At 44.3% G+C, this 21,136-nt stretch overlaps 1 protein-coding gene across 4 annotated transcripts; it reads left to right on the forward strand.

The window, feature by feature from the left end:
* The first annotated feature begins 1,749 nt into the window (after positions 1–1,749).
* On the forward strand, positions 1,750–19,156 carry LOC133381105 (zinc finger protein 397-like). Of its 4 annotated transcripts, XM_061619675.1 has the most exons (5): positions 1,750–1,860; positions 3,194–3,410; positions 8,067–8,675; positions 13,196–13,334; positions 15,843–19,156. In XM_061619675.1, exons 3-5 carry the CDS (start codon positions 8,088–8,090, stop codon positions 16,907–16,909), a joined length of 1,794 nt encoding a protein of 597 aa, XP_061475659.1. In that variant the 5' UTR covers positions 1,750–1,860; positions 3,194–3,410; positions 8,067–8,087; the 3' UTR covers positions 16,910–19,156. The 4 variants fall into 4 exon arrangements, with proteins under 4 accessions (XP_061475659.1, XP_061475658.1, XP_061475655.1 ...); XM_061619674.1 differs by lacking the exon at positions 3,194–3,410; XM_061619671.1 differs by lacking the exons at positions 1,750–1,860; positions 3,194–3,410 and adding an exon at positions 1,946–2,048.
* The last annotated feature ends 1,980 nt before the right edge of the window (positions 19,157–21,136 follow it).

The following is a 21,136-nucleotide window of genomic DNA, read 5'->3' on the forward strand; positions in this document are numbered from 1 at the left end:
AAGGGGATCCCAGAGAATGCAGTAATTGTTGAACTATTGCCTCAATATCCCAAGCAAGTAATGCTCAAGATTCTACAACAAAGGCTCTTCTTGCCATATATGGAGCGAGAAATGCCAGACGTCCAAGCTGGATTTAGAAAGGGAAGAGGCACCAGAGATCATATCTCAAACATACGTTGGATAAAGGAACGGACCAAGGAATTTCAGATGAAAATCACCTTGTGCTTGATAGATTACAGCAAAGCCTTTGATTGTGTAGATCATGAAAAACTATGGAATGCTTTAAAAGAAATGGGGGTGCCACAGCATCTGATTGTCCTGATGCGCAACCTATACTCTGGACAAGAGGCTACTGTAAAGACAGAATATGGAGAAACTGATTGGTTCCCAATAGGAAATGATGTGAGACAGGGGTGTATTTTATCACCCTATTTGTTTAATCTATACGCAGAACATATCATACAGAAAGCGGGATTGGACCAAGATGGAGGTGTGAAAATTGGAGGGAGAAATATCAATAATTTAAGATATGCAGACGATACCATACTACTAGCAGAAACCAGTAATGATTTGAAACGAATGCTGATGAAAGTTAAAGAGGAAAGCACAAAAGCAGGACTACAGCTGAAGGTCAAGAAGACTACAGTAAAGATAACAGAAGATTTATGTAACTTTAAAGTTGACAATGAGGACATTGAACTTTTCAAGGATTATCAATACCTTGGCACAGTCATTAACCAAAATGGAAATCAGAAGAAGGCTAGGACTGGGGAGGGCAGCTATGAGAGAACTAGAAAAGGTCCTCAAATGCAAAGATGTATCAGTGAAGACTAAAGTCAGGATCATTCAGACCATGATATTCCCAATCTCTATGTGTGGATGTGAAAGTTGGAGAGTGAAAAAAGCAGTTAAGAGAAAAATCAACTCATTTGAAATGTGGTGCTGGAGGAGAGCTTTGCACATACCATGGACTGTGAAAAAGACAAATAATTGGGTGTTAGAACAAATTAAACCAGAAGTGTCACTAGAAGCTAAAATGATGAAACTGAGGTTATCATACTTTGGACACATCATGAGAAGACATGACTCCCTAGAAAATACAACAATGCTGGGAAAAACAGAAGGGAGAAGAAAAAGAGGAAGGCCAAACAAGAGATGGATTGATTCCATAAAGGAAGCCGCAGACCTGAACTTACAAGATCTGAACAGGGTGGTTTATAACAGATGCTCTTGCAGGTCACTGATTCATAGGGTCACCATAAGTTGTAATCGACTTGAAGGCACATAACAACAAAACTCCCAACTCCCAGTGCAACAAGGTACATCTGTATTTGTTTATTTATTCATTCATGTGTAAGGTTTCTCACCTGCCCTTTACCAAAAGGCAGTTTATGGCAATAAAAAAATACCATTATAAAAGCAGATAAAAATAATCTCATCAAAAATGGAACAGAACAATATACATTCTTTCTTGTGACACTCCCAGCCTCTCACTTGGCACTATCTATATCTGGGGCCAAACTTTCTTATTTAAACAGCAAGAGCCATTTTACATTTCAGTGCAACATTAAGAACTTTGGAAGAAACTCATATTAAAGGACTATGCAGAAAGCACTTCTAATCTGAACGACGCTAACGAGGAGTGTGCTTTTTCACAACACGGCGTTGCATAAACGGCCTTCGTCTACCTTCTCGCTTTTCTTTCTATAGGGAGCTCTTTTCAAGGGGTTAAACGGACAGCAATCGGGTGCCTAGAGAAAGCCCGGAAACGCACGGCGCGCCGAACTTCCTGTTCCGGTGCTTTTTGGGTGTTCTGGACTTGGGCATTTGAATCGGAGATTCGCGGAGGTGGCTGCAAAGGTGAGTCGGCAGGTCTGGAAAAGAGCAAGAAGGCGGGAAGCTAGTTTAGTGGGACTTATGCATCCGTTTTGCACAGGACTGGCGACTCTGAGCTGCAGCTACTCACCAGGGGAAAAGAAAGCTGGAAAAGAGCAACCAAAATGGTCCAGGGGGTTGGAGCCAACTCCATTATGAGGAAAGGTTACAACGTGCGTGCGTCCGTGTTTTAGTTTAAAGCAGGGATTCTCAGACTGTGGTCCGTGGACCACTAGTGGCCCATGAGCTTCATTCAGGTGGCTCACCCCTTGTCCATACTAAATATTTTATTTTATCTTTATTGCTTTGTTTCTTTCTTGCATTGTATGTTATTGTGTTACTGTCTGAATTCGATGGAATGCAAATTGTAATGCAATAAAATCCAAGAAATAAAAGAAGCAATAAAATACAATTTAAAAGTCACACACCACCTAGTACCACACATCACAATTGCTAAAACAGACAGGAAAAAACAGGTCCACCAAGATCAACAGCAGTTTTCAAGTGGTCCATGGGGGGGAAGTTTGGGAATCATTGGTTTCGAGGAAAGGACTGTAAGCGGGAGACATGAAAGAGGTGTATAAAATTATGCATGGTATAAGGGAGATTTTCTTTCTCGTAATACTAGAACTCAGACATTCAATGAAACTGCATGTTGGGGGACAAAAGGAAGGACTTCTTCACACAGCGCATAGTTAAACTATGGAATTTGCTCCCCCAAAAGGCATTGATGCCCACCAACTTGGATGGCTTTAAAAGAGAACTAGACCAAATTCATGGGGGATAATAAGACTATCAATGTCTGCTACCTACCTTTGGAGAGAGTATATGATTCTGGATACCAGTTACAAGAAACTGCAGGAGGAGAGAGTGCTGTTGTCCTCTTGTCCTGCTTTTGGGTGTCCCATTGAAGTATCTGGTTGGCCAGTGTGAGAACAGGATGCTGGACTAGAAGGGCCTCATCCAGCATTGGCCTGATCTAATGGGGCTTTTCTTAAACTCTTTCTCATCTCCTGTTTCCTTAGGTCACATTGGGTGGAGATGCCGGGGATTGAACATGGGTTCTTTTGCATGCATGCATCATCTGTGTTCTACCATTAAGCAATGACCCTTCCCTAATTAATTATGAGAGAGGTGAAGGTCTGAATGCGGAGAGGAAGACTGAAAAGTCCCACCATCCTCCAGATCAGGTCCAGTGGCTCCAAAGATTGCCAACTAACTAGTTTGATTGCCTCTGCTAAGAGCTTGATCTGTAGAAATTGACAAGTGAAGCTTTTCACAGCCTGGGGATAACCTGATCACTTTCTAATGTCTGCAGGTCAAAGCTGATTCAAAAGGTGTGGCAACACACAGCATCCCAGTCTGTTTTGACATCAAGAGCCCAAAAATGAAATGCTTTAAGAGCAAAAAGAGAGAGGGAGAGGGAGAATCTGGAATCAGAATGCAACAATGCCAGGAATTATGTGGACTATAGCTCTGTGGTAGAACAGATTTGCCTACAGATAGTCCCGGGTTCAATGCCTTGATGTCTCCAGGTAGGACTAGGAACAACTTCTTCTTGAAATCCTGGAGAGCCACTTTCTGTCAATATAGACTGGGGGGGGGGGAAGCTTTTTTTTTTAAGCCCAAGGGATGTATTCTCTCATGGGCAACATTGGGGGGAGAGGATCACATGCCAGTGAGGTGATCGGGACGAGAGGCAAAAGTGGTTGAAGCAATGAATGCAAATGGTACCTTTATACAGTAGGCTAGTCTCTATGCATGCACGCGCACACCTTTCAAGTTCAAGGACACATTCTAGCCAGGCAAAAACACTGAACAAGGGTACAAAGCAGGGCCGGAGAGAATCCCGAGGGCCAAATAGAGAGGTCTTTTGTCCCCCATAATTGTGGTTCTGTAACACTGCTTACACATACACACACAGACAGGCATTTCATCCTCCACCAGCAGGCAAGAAACATCACAGGTGAAGGTAGCATTCCAGCCAGTCTAAAACACTCAAGAAGGGCACGGTCAGGGCTGGTGAGGGATGTGGCTCAGGGAGAGAACTAAGGGCCAGATTGAAATGATTTGGCCCCCAAGCCTGAGGTTCCCCACCCCTGCTTTAGACAATACTGAGCTGGATGGGCCACCGGTCTGACTCAGCATGTCGTAGCTTTCAGTGTTCTGTCATCTCAAAAGAGGCATTCCAAATTGTGTGTGTGTGAGAGAGAGACACAGAGACAGAGAGACTTGAGGGGTGCCTCTTCTGTGAAGTCACCTGCTGCCCTTGAATACAGTAGGGCCCCATTCATATGGCAGGTTACGTTCCGGACCCCTGCTGAAAAGCGGAACTCAATGAATATAATGGTGCGCAACGCCCGAAAACCGCCGTAAAAGCAGAACAAGCGCCGTATGAGTGGGGCTTTAGTCTAATTGCATCTAATTGAGACCGCCACATTAGTGAAGCGCTGTAAAGCAGGTCCCTACTGTATATGTAAAGAGTTCCATTAAACAATAATTAGGAATTGGAGAATGATTCTGTGAGGAGACACTGGCTCCATCCTTCCCTGCCAACATATAAGGGTGGTGGTAGTTGCTGGCAGGGAGCGAATTCCACTGTTTAGCCAGGCGCTGTGTGAAGGAGGACTTTCTTTTGTCTGTCCTGAGTCTTCCAACATTCAGCTTCATTGCTTGTCTCTCTTCACTTTCTTCGCACTGTGCGCTGTTTTATACGCCCCTACCGTGTCTCCGTTTACTCGCCTTTTTTTCCCAAACTGAAAAGCCTCGAATGTTAGGGGAGGGAGAGTATAAGGCTCAAGACAGGACTGACTTTGAAGGTGAAAGGCAGGAAGAGGACTGTAGCAAAGCAGACCCATAAATTAACCTTGAAGAGAGAATTGATTGCAACGTAAGTAGGAAATTACTGATAAGAGGAGTGAAGTTAACTTCATCAGTGTAGGACAGAATTGTGAGGGATTCTTTCCTTGATACACACAGATGCCCTGTGACAAGAAGAGTCCTTGACTTTCTGAGGGAATAAAAGGACTTACTAGAACCTCACAATGAATGATAAGAGGGTTCTGGGGCTCCGAAGGTACTTTGATCCTAAAGAAAACTAATACTGAAGGGAAGGCAGAGAGTCGGGTATGCTTTAAGTTTGATTCCTGCATTGAGCAGGTGGATGGATTTGATGGTCTTATAGGCCCCTCTCAACTCTATGATTCTGATCTCACAGATTCTTTTAAAAAGCAGCTAGAGTGCATTCACTTTGCCTCTCCTGTGGTAACATGATTTGTCCTTCAGCGGATAAGCCTGAGAGGTCTTCTGGAAATTTCAGTTATTAGGCAATTCATTTACAGCATGGTACAATTAGTGGCTTGGATCGTAAGTGAAGCCAATAAATGTTTCCCACCTCCCCCGCCCCCCCCCCAGCAGCCTCATGTTGCATATTGTTCAGAAGGTGCTCCTGACCCTCCAGGGGTGCTTTTTGGGAATGGGGGGTGCCTCAGGAAGGAGGAGATGGAGAATCCTCCTGCTAGATGGGAAACCTGATTTGATTGATTTCAGTTATATGCTGCCTTTCCACAGCAAGCTGCACACAAGGTGGCTTACGACAAACATTCCAGAATATCAAAATATAAATCATATAAAATGTAGGGGAGCAAAGGCAGTTTACAAAACATAGTAAATTAAAATAGGACAAAAACCAACAATCCAGACTTCTCAGATACATTTGGACCCCAGGTGAATTTTCATTGTGTAATATATACATAAGTAGACTTACAGAGATGTCCTCCTAGGACAGTGTTACAAATTTTAACCTATACAACATCCCCAAATGTCAGCCAGTTCCCACCTACCGTTTTCCTTTTGGAAACAAAAAATACCTGTGGTCCAAATATACCCCATCAAAGAGATCTGGGGGGAAATTTCTGTCTCAGGTGTATTTTTATTGTGTACTTTACATGTGAGTAGACCTACAAGGTTGTCCTTCTAGGATATTGTCACAAATTGTCACCTGTCCAGTGTCCCAAACTTCAGCAGTTACCACTGAACATTTTCCTCCTGGAAACAAAAAACCTCTGGGGTCCAAATATACCCAAAAATGCACTGGCTGATTACTCTGGGGAAAGCGCTAACTGATGAAGACATAAGCTGAAGGATACAAGGGTGTGTGTTTTGGTTCAAGGTGCTTTGTTGTTGTCAAGCACACTTGTGCTGACAACACTGTCAAAAATGGTCTCTGCGGGACAAAGTTACCCCATCCTTCCATTAGAAATCTCATTGGGATACAAATATACCCCAAAGACAGCCAGTGTGATTTTTTTCTCCTCCTGTCTGGATGAAGTCAATAAACATAAATTCAGTATTACAAAAAAAAATATCTAGATTTAAATATATTATATAAAGCAGAAAAGAAAGCTACCAGACAATAGAGCTCCAGGTGTTTCTCTTGCTGCACTGTTAAGGAGTCTCGGCAGCCTGGCTTAGATACAGTTCAAAGAGGAGGGATCCTCTCACCAGACTAGGTGGCCTACAGCTGGTTCCTTCTTCGAGGAGGCCAACAGCAGCAAAAAGGAAAATGCTGGGGAGGGCAATGATGGCAGGTCCTCTTGTCTGCTCAAAGTTCCATCTCCTAGTGCAGGTCTTATTTCCTGCTGTGAGCTTCCAAAGTTAAGGTTGCCCCCAGACTGTCAGTATTTTGCAGGAGGGATTCAGGTTTTGTGTATTTAAAGTGGATTAAAACTCTGGGCTTCTCCAGATGTCCTTTTCATGGTGCATTAAGAATGATTTGTGCTCAAGATGGTATTGGGGCAGTTATATACAATCCCACTTTAATACTCTTTGCACCTGCAAAAGTTTTAGGGTGCATAAGCTGCTTCATTTCCAATCAGCGCACGTCCCATAGATTCCTGCTGAAATCCTGTAACTTCTCATCCCACAAATGTTCTGGGCTGTTTTTGTCCTGCTTTTGTTGGATTGTAGTACAAATATGCCCCTCTTGATGGCAATAATTCTGAGGAAGAATTTTATTTATTTATTATTTAATTTGTATCCCGTCCTTCTTCCCAGCAGGAGCCCAGGGCGGCAAACAAAGCGCCAAAAACACTTTAAAACATCATAAAAACATCTTAAAATACATTAAAACAAAACAGTGTTAAAAACATTTAAAAAAAGCTTTTAAAAAGGGTTAAAAACATTATTAAAAAACATATTAAGATATTCTAACAGAGACGCAGACTGGGATAGGTCTCAACCTAAAAGAGTTGCAGAACAACTAATAAAGCAGAATGATGCATGCACAGTCAAGTGTAAATCCACAACTAATGTTAAGTGAGTGACATGTTGCAGAATAATATAATAATAATAATAATAATAATAATATTTTATTTATTGGTCGCCTATCTGTCCAGGTTAGTGGACACTCTAGGCGACTTACAATAACTAAAAGCTATACATAATATACATATACAAAAACAAACCACAGTCCTAAACAATTTAAAACCAATTTCCAATTAAAACATCATAAAATTAATCCTCCTTAATCCCACCAAAAAAAAAAAAAAAGCAGCACACAAAAGACAAACAAACACCCAGGCCACCCCAGCCAGCCGGCTTATGTATCCCTCCAAAGAGGGACAGGTGGTAGCAATCAGTCCCAGCTGGCTGGGTACCTGGGGCCTGGTCCTGCAGGATGCAGGTCTGCCAGGCAGAAGTCCCACAGGGAAGGGTGGTGGAGGTGGTGATCCCACAGCAGCAGCAGCAGACTCTCCTTCCCTGGGCGGCGATGTTCTCTTCCTGCAGGCCCCCCCCTAAAAAGTCCCTTGGTTTGTGCAATTAAGGTAGATTAAAGCCTTCTGCTTCCCTACTGCATCAAATCCTCGTTTTTTAAAAAATGGACTACTGGTGGTTAGGAAAATGATGGGGGGAAATGCACTGAAGAATGTGGGAGGAACAAATTATTAACAGGAAGATACATAACAACTGCACAAGCAACCGAGAGTGAGTGCGCATGATCAGATAATCTTCCTGCAAACAAATCAGAACAAATACTCCATAATGGCTGGCTAATCTAACCTTGGAGTAAGCTTTGTGCAAGGAGATTGTCTGGAGGAGCCCTAATTTATCTTAGGATCCAAGGCAACTATGTGTTGCTACAAGCCTGCAGTGCTTTTTCACTCATTATCCCATTGGGTTTTTTCCCCTAGACGCTGGTGCCAGGAATAAAAATGGAGGAGCAGGGACCAAACAAGGGGCACCACTGGGAAACTCAGAGGCAGGCCTGCCTGACCACACGGTCTGTGCGTTCAAGATCAAAATCCTCGCGACTCCCTCAGCCGGGAGTGGATCACGCTAAGGGCTTCCAGGCCTCCATTGACACCAGCCAGTGGCCTACAGGAGAGTGTGTGTCCCAAGCCCTGCCAGAGCTCCCTGGAGAAGCCCACGAGACTCATCAGAGGCTGGATCCTTCTGTGAAAGTGAAGGAAGAGATTCCAGACAAAAGAACTCTCAGCTTGGAGATACGTTGCTTGCGCTTCCGGCATTTTGGCTACCAGGAGGCTGAGGGCCCCCAAGAGGCCTTGAGCCAGCTCTGGGAACTTTGCCGCCAGTGGCTGATGCCAGAGAGACACACCAAAGAGCAGATCCTGGAGCTGGTGATCCTGGAGCAGTTCCTGGCCATCCTGCCCCTGGACATGCAGTGCTGGGTCAGGGAACGGGGCCCAGAGACCTGTACGCAGGCCCTGGCCCTGGCGGAGGATTTCCCACTGAGACCTCAAGAGGCCGAGGGGCCAGAACAAAAGGTGAACACAGTCTGCGTGAGTCGGCCTAGGAGCTGCAACGGCTTGGTTGGTCATAGCGTGCAAAAGCTGATACAGAAATGTCTTGGGTTGGATTCTTTTTCCTGCATCTGCAAATAGCAGAAAGGGTGAACCAGAAAACCAGCCCCTGTTCCTAGAAGAGAAGAGACCCCTGACCGTTGCCGCTTGTGCTTTGTTGTCTTCTAGTTTAGACTACTGCAATGCACCCTATATGGGGCTGCCTCTGAAGGATGTGATGAGACCCATATTAAATAAATCTACCCTTCAACCTCATGCTATTATTAATAACTTTTAAATTATTTGATTCCGTTTAGGAATTGCTTCCTATAAAATCCTGTGAAGCAATTTCATAGTAAAATCATCAACAGTAAAGAAAATTAAAAACAATTCCATTTATACATAAAGACATCCATATATGCAATCAATTAAAAGAGTTTCAATAAGCCTTCTGAATGGAGATCTTTATCCCAGCTGGCATCTGCAATGGATTGAAATAGATTTTATACATGTGTTATTAGTTTAAATGTTTTTTATAGAGAGAGTGGTCTTTATATATGCAAATTTTTATGTGTGGAATTGTTCTGTATACATTTTTCTCATATTGTAAATCACTTTGGGTTGCCTCATGAGAAGCAATTCATAAATGAAGTAAATTAATTAAAATAATAGTATACAGGGCAGATAAGGCTAGGATAAAGATCTCCACTTAAAAGGCTTGTTGAAAAAGGAAGGTCTTCTATAAGTGCCCAAAAGACCATGATGACTATAGCCTTGTATTCAATCTCATAACCTTCCATAACGCACGAAAGTGCACAGTTGTGTCACAGCACAAGGGTTTCCTGAATGAACCATGATTTAGATCCATTCCAGTTTGAATTTAGGCATGCTTTTGAAATGGAAATGGCTTTAGTTGCCCTTCGTAACTGACTTGCACCAGCAGGGAGGGCCATAGCTCAGTGGTAGACTATCTGCTTTGCATGCAGAAGGTCCCAGGGTCAATCCCTCCAGACATCTCCAGGTAGGGCTGGGAAAGATTGCTTATCTGAAAGCCTGGAGAGCAGCTGCCAGTCAGTGCTGACAATAGTGGGCTAGATGGGGCATTGGTCTAACTCTGTACAACGTGGCTTCCTAAGTTCCTATTTCTCAGCAACCATGAGATCGTTCTGGGATTTTTGGCTCACAGCAGTTTACATTTAAAAAATCCAGGTACATAAGAATACAATACATCAATATCAACAATTTTAAGAAGGAAGAAAATCTAACTGCATACAACGCAGCGCAGAACAGTATCCATATATGTAGCAATAATCACATCAATACACAATTCTAAAAAAGAAGAAAAACATATGTGCATGTATATAATTTATTTTACAAAACTGAGAGACCGTTTGCTTGAAAAAGAAAAGTCTACGTTTAATAAAATATAATAAAATGAAATTGTCAAACAAATGCAGGTAGAATCAACAGATAAAAGCAAGTAAATGTAAAAATAAAGATACACCACAAAATGATAGATGAAAGCAACAGAACTGAAAAACAAGTATGCAAGGATTCCCCTTTGGGGAAGAGCCATTGCTCTGCGGCAGAGCATCTGGTTCAGTCCCCAGCATCTCCAAGTAGGGCCGAGAATGTCCCCTGCCTGAAACAGGAGAGTGGCTGCCCGTCGGTTTAGACAATACTAAGCTAAATGGACAAATGGTCTGCCTTCATAAGGCAACTTTCTGTGTTCCTGTTTATAATATATTTAAAAACAAGCGTGCTGAATGAAATTACCAGTCGGTATTATAGTTGGTATGTCTGGTATATATCACTCGTTCAACATAAATCAAGCTGTCAAAAATATTGTACCCATATACCTGCTCTCATAATTTCATCAGCCACTGACATCCACAACCATTGAACCTTTAATCATAGAATAGTAGACTTGGAAGGAACCTATAAAGCCATCCAACCCCCTGCTCAATGCAGGAATCCAAATCAAAGCACACCCAACAGGTGGCTGTTCAGCTTCCTCTTGAAGGTCTCCAGTGTTTACTAAATGTAAACGTACTGCATTCAAGTCGATTCCAACTTATGGCGACCCTATGAATGGCGTTTTCGTGGTAAGCAGTATTCTGAGATGGTTTACCATTGCCTTCCTCTGAGGCTGAGAGGTGGTGACTGGCCCAAGGTCACCCAGTGAGCTTCATGGCTGTGTGGGGATTCAAACCCTGGTCTCCCAGGTCATAGTCCAACACTCTAACCACTATGCCACACTGGCTCTTGCCAGTATTTATTAGGGTTTTTAAAATTACATATCCTTTCATCAGCCCTTTATACACAGTGACCAATAATAATCAAACATCCAAGCATCATCAGGCTTTACTAGAAGAAGGGCTGTCTTGGTAACAGCCCTGATGCTCTGGACTGCCCTTCTTAGAACAAGGACGGGAAAGCAATGGAACATCAGCTGCCTTATACCATTGGTCCATCTCAGACCATTGGTCCATCTAGTTCAGTATTGTCTACACACAAACTGGCAGAGGTTCTCCCAACTCCACCTAGAAGATGCTGGGGATTGAACCTGGACCTTCTGCATGCAAGGCAGATGCTCTGCTACTGAGCTACAGCCCCTTCCATGGCTGATGGACAAGGACGGTGGGAGATGCAAGTCAGCAACATCTGAAGGGCCACTGGTTTCCCATCCCGAGCCTGTTCCATACTGTCTTTCCACAGATGATTACAAGCTTGTGTTCTTCATTCCAGAGAATCTTTGGAAATTCTGAATGCAATCTGTTAACTAGCTGCTGCTGTCTCCCATTGTGCTGCCTTAGTTTTTGCTGTTTCAGCCTTTAATTGATGGTTTTAGTTTTGACTGAGTTGTATGTGCCATTGTATTGTGGGAGGCCCAAGTTCATTTTCTGCTGTGAAGCTCATGCAAAGTGTCATATGATTTAGTCACTAGGTGACACTGGACTAAGGCTACATTCACACCACACTTGTATTCCACTTTAAACAGTCATGGCTTCCCCCAAAGAATCCTAAGGAGTGTAGTTTGTGAAGGGTGCTGAGAGTTGTTAGGAGACTCCTGTTCCCCTCACAGAGCTACAGTTCCCAGAGTTCTCTGGGAAGAGGGACTGACTGTTAAACCACTCCGTGATTTGTATTTCTGTGAAGGGAATAGGGGTCTCCTAACAACTCTCAGCACCCTTCACAAACTACACTCCTTAGGATTCTTTGGGGGAAGCCATGACTGTTTAAAGTGCTGGATTACTGTAATTCGCTCTATGTAGGGCTACCTTTGAGGTTGTCCAGAAGCTGCAGCTGGTGCAAACCGCGGCGTCGAGACTGCTCACTGCAGCATGGTATCACCAACATGTCACCCCGCTTCTGAAGGAATTGCACCGGCTACCTATTAACTATCAGGCTAAGTTCCAGGTTCTAGTTTTGGTGTACAAAGCCCTATACAGCTTGGGACCAGGATATCTGAAAGACCATCTTATCCCTTATATACCCAGTTGATCACTGCGCTCTGCAGGTGAGGGCTTCCTGCAGATACCATCTTATCACAAGGTCCATTCTACACAACATAGGAAGCAGACCTTTAGTGAAGTAGCACCTACCCTTTGGAATTCCCTCCCCTTAAATTTAGACAGGCGCCATCTCTGTTATGTTTTCGGTGCCTACTGAAGGCTTTCCTCTTTCAACAAGCCTTTTAAGTTGAGACCTTATCCCAGTCTGTGTTTGTGTTGGAATTGCTTAATATGGAAATATGTTTTTAAACCTTTTTTAAAAAAAGATGTTTTTAAAGCTTTTAAAAAGTGTTTTTAAATATGTCTTATTTTAATATATTTTGAAGTCTGTTTTTATGATGTTTTAAATTTTTTTAGTGCTTTTGTTTGCCACCCTGGGCTCCTACTGGGAGGAAGGGTGGGATATTTATCAAATAATAAGTAAATATAAAGAGGAATAAATGTCTGGTGTGAATGTGGCATTAAGTCTGCAGGGAGCCAGGAGTTTTCCATTGTTCTTCTTCACTTGCTGAAAAGAGACAATAAAGTTCTTGTCTCGCTTCTAGACTATTGGAGGCTGTGTGCCTTTAAATGCCAGTTGCCAGGAATCACTGGTGGGGAGAGTGCTGTTTGTGGGGTTTCCATGGGCACTTGGTTGGCCACTCTGAGAACAGGATGCTGGACTAGATGGGCCTTTGGGCTGAATCGGCTACAAGGCTTATGTTCTTATGGTGTATTCTCTAAGCCAGGGGTAGCCAACATGGTACCCTCCAGATGGTGGACTTCAGTTTCCAGCATCGGTAACCATTGGTCGTGCTGTCTGGGACCAATGAGAGTTGAAGTCCAACATCTGGAGGGCACCATATCGGCTAGCCCTGCTCTAAGCCTTCTATGAGAGAGGACAAAATGAGGCAAGGGGCAGGAAATGACCACATGCTTTAAAAAAAAAAATGTAATAAATAATACTTGGTCATGATTTTGGCCTTTTTACACCTATAGTTCTAAGACACTCTCCTTCTGTTTCAGATATGGGGGCCTTTCGCGAATGTGGCCATCCATTCTTCCAGCTCGGGGCAGGATTCGTCAGATGCTGCTGAGATGCAGATTTGCACGGAGGTCAAGCAGGAGGGTGATGATGAGGCCAACTTCCTGGGTCAATATTTAGGTCTGAGTCTTTTGATATTACTAAGCTTCTAATTACTCTTCCTTCCATAATCATACTATCAACTGCTGACCTCTGCCCCATGTGGTGAATCACACAATTGCAGCTTATAAGGGAAGAACCTGGATCGAGACTGGCTACGCTCACTCAGGCTGGCCACTGGCTACTTCTAGGCCTAGGCCTGCTCCAACCACTCAGGCTGGTCATTGGAACCTTCCATATCTAGATTGGCTTCTCCCACTCAGTCTGGCTACTTCTAGGCCTAGACAGGCTCCTCCCACTCCGGCTGGCCACCAGCTCTTAGGCAAGAAGGTGTATAAAAGGGATTCTGGTCTCTGTTGTGTTCTGCTTAACCTACCTGAGGTGTGGCAGGTCTTGCAATTCTGGCCTTGCCCTTTGGTTCTGCCTCCTGGCTCACCCTCTGAGCCAAATTGTTTTTCTTCATTTTTGATTCCCCCGTTCCTGGCCCCTGACTTCTGGCTCTACAAGCCTGCCCATTGGCCCGGCTTTAACAAATGTAAGAACTCTACTGCCAATCAGTTTCAGTGGGTGCCTCTGATTGATAGCAGATCCAAGACAACGCAGCACCTTGTGGTACACAGCATATAATTTGCTGTCACAATGCCGTATTCAGCACTGCTCATGCGAACTTCCGCTCACACAATGGGACTTCCCCTTCTTTTCTCCCCCCCCCCTTCAAATCTACTCCTCTCAGGGACTCTCGGGAGCTGACTTTGAGGGTACACTGGGGATGGAGAGGAGAGGAGGGGGACGTTCTGTTATGCAAGCAGAACAGCAGCGTTGGATACAAACCATGGTGATGGCTTTGAAAGAGGATTGGGCACGTTTCATGAACCTTCTTCAGGCATTCATAGAATCATAAAATAGTAGAGTTGGAAGGGTCCTATAAGGCCATCAAGTCCAACCCTCTGCTCAATGCAAGAATCCAAATCAAAGCATTCTCGATAGATGGCTGTCCAGCAGCCTCTTGAACGTCTCCATTGTTGGAGAGCCCACTACCTCTCTCAGTAATTGGTTCAGTTAGGAAGTTTTTCCTGAACTTCAGTCGAAATCTGGCTTCCTGCAACTTGAGCCCATTCGGTATGAACATAGACAGTGGAGGCTGGCTCATATGGGGGAATGGGGTGCTGCCCCACCAACCTCACTCTGCCTTTGCCCAGCCCCCACCTACCAGACTTACAACCAGTCCAGAGGGTGGCCCTCGCTCTCGGCTTCCCCCTCCTTAGTCTCAATGTTGCCTTTGTAGATCTCAGCAGGGAGGGAACAGGGACAGTGCTAGAATTAGCTGGCTCTACCTGTCATTGGCTCTGGTGCCACCCACTGCTGGCCTCCTTGCCTTCAGTCCCACCAGTCCCAATAGTCACCAGACACCACTGAACGTGCAAAGGGACTCCACTGCACAAGGAGGATAGCCCTGCCGTCTGGATGCTGGCACATACAGCTGATGCAGGATCGGTGTCGGCCACAGCGGCATTCTCCCGGCAGTAGCGGTGTGCTTGTCGGGACGGGGAGGTGATGAGGTCAGGGGAGCTCTGGTTAGACCACCGCCACCTTGGATCTCCTCCAACCTGACTGCTGCCCAGCTCATCCCTATCCCAATGAAGACAGTGCTGTCGCTGGAAGAACACCACTGCCTGTGGCCCCTCCTCACAAGACACCACTGGGTGTTGGCCTCAAGGGGGCCCTGTGAACGTGTGGATATTTGCACATCTGGTTCCCTCCATGGAGATGTGAACCCCCATCGACCTTACTGTGGAGGGAGCTCTGCCCACGTACATCTGTATGCAGGTAGACCCCTTCACACTGGTGCCAACTGTGCGTTGGTTCAGGAGTGGCTCCCTTTGGTCTTGAGGGAGCAGGGCTAGGTGGGTGCATTCTAACAAACACCTGAACAGGGCTATGGAGGACAAGTCTTATCAACAGCAATTTAGCCCATTGGCTAAATGGTACCTCCTGTTCAGGTGCAGCATACCTCTGAATTCCAGTTGCTGGGGAACAATGCGAGGGTTGCTGTCCTCTTGTTCCGTTTGTGGACATCCTGGAAGCATTGGCTGGCCATTGTTGAAAACAGGATGCTGGGCTAGACGGGACTTTTGTCTGATCCAACGGAGCTCTTGCGGTCCCATGAATTACCTACTACTCTTCTACCAATGCCCCAAAGTAGATCCTCACATATGGCATAGACCTGGATCTTTCAGCTGCTCATAATTGACCTGTTCTGTATTACTTAGGAAAATAGGAAGCTGCCTTATCCCTAGTCAGACCATTGGCCCATCTAGTGCAATATTGTCAACACTGACTGGCAGCAGCTCTCCAGGGTTTCAGACAGAGACATTCCCAGCTCTACCTAGTGTTGCTAAGAATTGAACTTGGGACCTCTGGCATTCAAGCCAGATGCTTTACCACTGAGCTGTGGACCTTCCCCTTCTAGTTACATAATTTTATATAGAATCTTCTCTCATTTCTTGATTCTTTTATTTGTTCCAGCAGATGACAGACAAGAAATGGAGAATGTGGAGGAGATCTTTGAGGAGGAAACACTCGAGCAAGTAGTTGTTGAGGAAATACCCTCGGAAAGAGCCAAAGGGATTTTTTTCCAGGATCCTGAGGCTGATGAGAGGCCCGGAAGCCAGGAGGGGCAAGAAAATCACCAGGATGGCCACCCACAGAAGACAACAAAACCAGCTATGCAACGTGAAGATGGCAACAGAGGTTTGAACCAAAATACTTTCCAACACGGAATCCGCCAGATCTTTGATCTCCTTGAAAATCAGAAGCGGCAAACAAGGGAGAGGCCATACAAATGTACGTACTGTGGGGAAAGTTTCCAGAACAAGTCTCACTTGTCAATCCACGAGAGAACTCACACTGGAGAGAAACCATATGAGTGCCTGAATTGTGGGAGATCATTCTCCCAGCACTCTAACCTTCTGAGACATGAGAGAACCCATACAGGAGAGAAACCATATAAGTGTGTTGACTGTGAAAAAAGCTTCAATCAGAAAGCAACCCTTATTATTCACAAGAGGACCCACACTGGAGAGAAGCCGTATCAGTGCTCAGAGTGTGGCAAAAGCTTCAGCACTAGCTCCCAGCTTATAACACACAAAAGAATCCATTCAGGGGAAAAGCCATATCAGTGTTCTGACTGTGGGCAGAGCTTTAGCCGTAGACCACATCTTGTAGTACATGAGAGGACCCATACTGGGGAGAAACCGTACAAATGTACAGACTGTGGAGAAAGCTTCAGAAATAGCTCAGTCTTTACAGTCCATAAAAGAACTCATACAGGAGAGAAACCGTATAAATGCTCTTATTGTGGGCAAAGCTTAAGTCGGAGGACCAATCTCATTAAACATGAGAGAATCCACACGGGAGAGAAACCCTTTAAGTGCCCAGAGTGTGACCAAAGCTTCAGATCTAGCGCCCTGCTGAAAGCTCATAAAAGAACCCACACAGGAGAGAAACCATATAAATGCTTAGAGTGTGAAAAAAGGTTCTGTGGTCTCACGGGTCTTCGTAAACATAAGAAAGTCCACACAGAGAAAAAACCATAAGGATAATCATGAAGATATAATCAGGGCTGTGGTGACAAGAAAGGGGTTCAAATCACAGATGTTGGTTTTGACCTTTTAAAAGCCTTAACTGGACTGGGTGGGGGCTAGGCATCTTAAGGACCATTTTATTCTGTTATGTGCCAACTCACACTCTTCAACATCTAAAGCCTCACTCTAGGTACCACTGCTGAATGAAGCTTGGTGGACCTCTGTCAGGAGCAGGGTCTTTTTTGCAGTGGCACCACTGTGTGCGATGCCCTGCCTTGAAAAATTCTCCTGGCACTGCTTTTTCAACCACCAGGCCAAACATTAGGCTCTTCTGAAAAACTGATGGCTTCTGCTGTATTGTTTATTTAGGTATTTATATAGCTCCATCAGTGTGCATAGAGATTTAAAAGTAAATGGGGACAGGTCCCTGCCTCAAGGAGCTTGCACTCTAAGGGTGTGTACACACAGCAGTTTGAAGTGGATTTAATGCATCCCATTCATGACGTTTTTCCCCATCGTCTATACGACATCATCCTCATCCAAGCTGCAGTCCATGCTTTCCCCCTATTTAATTCAGATTTTCCTGATCTGCAGATAAGGGGATAAAAAATCCAACATAAAACTGCATGTTTCCCAAGTGTGGATGCACTGAAGTGCATTCTGTGGGCTTTTTAAAAAAATGTGTGTAGTGTCATTTTGCTGGGTGCTATTTCATCACCATATCCCCTACTTCTGTTTGCTTGTCGCCTGAACACAACTTAGCCATTTTGTTTCCATCATCCCAAAGGAAAGGATGGAGTGTGCCTAGATCCACCAGTTGTTGCGGAAGGTATGTTCATTGTAATTTTTTTTATTTTAAAAAACCAGCTGTTTTGTGCAGAACTGCTCTTGCACAAAACAGCTGTAATAAAAATTGCCCTTGCAGGCACAGGAGGCGGGAAAGGAAAAGGGAAAGAAAAAAAAACTGCCTCCAAATTCCTCTCCTTTCAAATTACTCTCCCTGTCCTGCCTTGGTCATGTGTGTGAAATGTATTGTGTGTTCTTGTCCAAGCTGCACCATGACTTTCTGTGTTGTGGGGAAGGATCTGGAGATCAAAAGTTTGCCATATCTCCACTTGCCCGTCTGTTCTTGCCCTGATGAGCCTTGGTGGACTGCCGGTTCTCTGCCTGGTGGGCCGGGTGCAACACACTATTATTTTTGAAAACACTTGTTTTGTGCAAATCTGGTAAATTGGAAAATATGCATTTTAAATATTTAAAAATTGATGGTTTTGCCCACTGTGAAAAATGCCTGAAACGTTGGCTTTGGTGATAATTACTGTGTTCTTCCACAGACAAAACTTTTTTAAAAAGTGTGTGGACAGGTAAATACCCCTGCACATGCCTACAATGAACCTCAGGTTTCCAGAACTTCTGGAGGCAGAGAAGCAGTAATTGAGAACAGGGATAGCAACACACAGTGCAAATACATCCCATCAAGCACTGCCCACTAATGGATAGATTTAAATTAAATGCACTCATGAATGGAAAAACATGCACAAAAAGCCCACATGGAAAAATCGACCCACATGCGCATGAATGACCAGCTGAGAATTCCATGCTGGAAGCAACAGAAAGGGGAGACAGGGGGTCAACAGCAGTGGTGGCTGGTCACTATTGGGACTGGTAGGGTGGAAGGCAGGGGAGCCCAACAGTAGATGGAGCCACAGACAATGACAGGCAGAACCAACAAGTTTTCATTTTGTTCCCCATCCTTCCTGCTGAGTTCTACAAGGGCAAAACTACAAGGGGGAGGAAACTGACAGGCATTGACCTCTCTGGACTGCTTTAAATAAGCAGGCAGGAAAGCAAGGGCTGGCTGAGGGCAGACTGGTGAGGCACCGCCCCATTTGCCCTAATGAGCCAGCCTCCACTGTGTGAGTCCCCCCCCCAGTTCCATGTGTTTAGTTATAGGCTGAGTTCTGTGAAGGGTGTGGAAACCAGAGGGTTAAGCCACAGGCTTCATGGAGAAGGTGGGTTTAGAGGAGGGATCTTGGTCTTTTCTTACTGTAGAGTTCTTTACAGTTAGGGGTGGGCTGTGTGTGTGTGTTTCTCCTGCTGGGAAGGGATTTTGATCATTTGACCAGCTTCTATCGTCTCTTTTGTATTTTATTTTTTTCCCATTTATTAATTGCTTTTTATTGTGCGTCTAATGTTTTGTTTGAACTTTTACTTTGCAAACCACTTTGAATTATCATTAATAAATAGAATATTGAATTACTGCTTCATTGTGTTTGCGTTTTTAAATTAAAAAATGTTTTAATATATTATTCATTGCCTTGGGAGCTCCTGGGGAAAAATGTGGTGTTAAAATAAACAATAATAGTAATATTTTTAAAAGATGAGAGACTAGGAAATTCTTCATAGAATCATAGAGGGGGCCTTGTCGGCTCTTGCTTGATGATGCTGAAATTTCAGAGCTGGAGCATCCTAGCAGATGTCCAGCTTCAGCTTGAAGACCTCCAGGGAGGGAGAGCCCACCCGCCCCTCTAGGTAATTGGTTCCATTGTTTGGGAAAGGGCCGTAGCTCAGTGGTTGGACCATCTGCTTTGTCTGTAGAAGGTCCCAGGTTCAATCCCCAGCATCTCCAGGGGGGGCTTGGAAAGATTCCCTGCCTGCAAGCCTAGAAAGGCACTGGCAGTTATTGTACACATTACTGAGCTAGATGGACCAATGGTCTGTCTCTGGAAGCTGGTGGCTCCCATATCAGTGGGGCAGTGAATCCACTCTGGGTTTTAGATCAAACTTTCAGGGAGCTGTCCAAGGTGCTTCAACATGTCATATTCACAAACCATGCAGTGAGGGGGGAGGAAGCATGCACGAAGGCAGCCATTCCCAATTGCTTTAACCGGAACATTTCACTGTCCTGGTATCTTACAGCAAATTACCAAAACAAAAAACGCCAACACACATACACACACCTCATACTCATAAGCATGTGCAGCTTGACTGAACCAACTCTCAGTCAAACCTACCTCACAGGGTTGTTGGGAAGACTCCATACACACACACTAGAGATGTTAAAATACATATACAACCAGCAAGTCATTGCAGAACAATTTTTTAAAAATCAGTATTTCCTGCCAAATAACAGCAGTGACACCTAAGTAAGCCCTGCCTAATTGCCTTAAAGATAGGATTGGGGGCAGAAGAAAGAAAAGGATTAACAACACAATCTTATGCTATGTGTATTCAAAAGTCCCACTGATTTACAGCACAATCCTAACCATGTCTACTATAAAGTAAGCCCTGTTGAATTCAATGGGGTTTACTCCCAGGTATGTGGGATTAGGACTGCAGCTTTACTCCCACAAAAGCAAATATAGGGTTAAAGCTGCTCTGTTCAGCAGCCAAGAAAAATTTAAACTTGTATGACTCCTTATGTGTAGAAAATCAACACATTGTAATAACATCATGAGCTACATGTACACTTTTGTATTTCTATTCAAAAATCTTTGATAAATAAAATTATAATATGCTATTTATTTGCAAATAATTAAAAAAACCTGCATCTATGCTTTTATTATGATCATCACTGAAATTGTTTACTGTGTATGCTTACCAAGATCCTGCTGTGCTGTGTGTGCTTGGATATTTTGGACCTTGTGCCTGGATGTGCACAAAGAGAGAAGATTGGGCAGGCAGGCATAAGCAGGTGCTGCTGCTGAAAGCTATGTGCTTACTCAACTTGCGATGTTTACATGTACACAATTAACCAATATGCAAAGACAAGCAGTAAAAGGCAGCTCTTTTCAGCACTTGCATCTAGCTATTGCCTGATGTTCAACAAATCTCGTCAGTCACAGCTCTGACTTCACTCATTGGCTAAAAAACTGAAAGGGCAGGGACTGGAGCAGCCAGCTAGCTCATTGCACAGAAATTGGAGGAGGGGGGTGGCTCATATTTTTATCTATAACTTTTTTTTGTCAGTGCACTTAGAAATTTGCTTTTTAAAAAAATGAAAGTTAAGAGTCGGGGCCCCTGCTGGCCCTGGTAGATATGGACCCTTTCTACCCAGCCGTGGCCCTGATCTGATGCCATAGGCTTGAGACCCCAAAAGCTTATGTTAGGGCCCTCCAGATTGGTGGGTTTTTTTCCCCCCAGGTGTATTCTGCAACATGTTTTTGACACAATAATAGTGCATTGATGGTAGATTCATACTGGACAGTCCACACACCATTACACTTTATTAGTGCTGCA

Source organism: Rhineura floridana, chromosome 3 (genome assembly GCF_030035675.1).
Source record: "Rhineura floridana isolate rRhiFlo1 chromosome 3, rRhiFlo1.hap2, whole genome shotgun sequence".
Taxonomy (NCBI): Eukaryota; Metazoa; Chordata; class Lepidosauria; order Squamata; family Rhineuridae; genus Rhineura; species Rhineura floridana.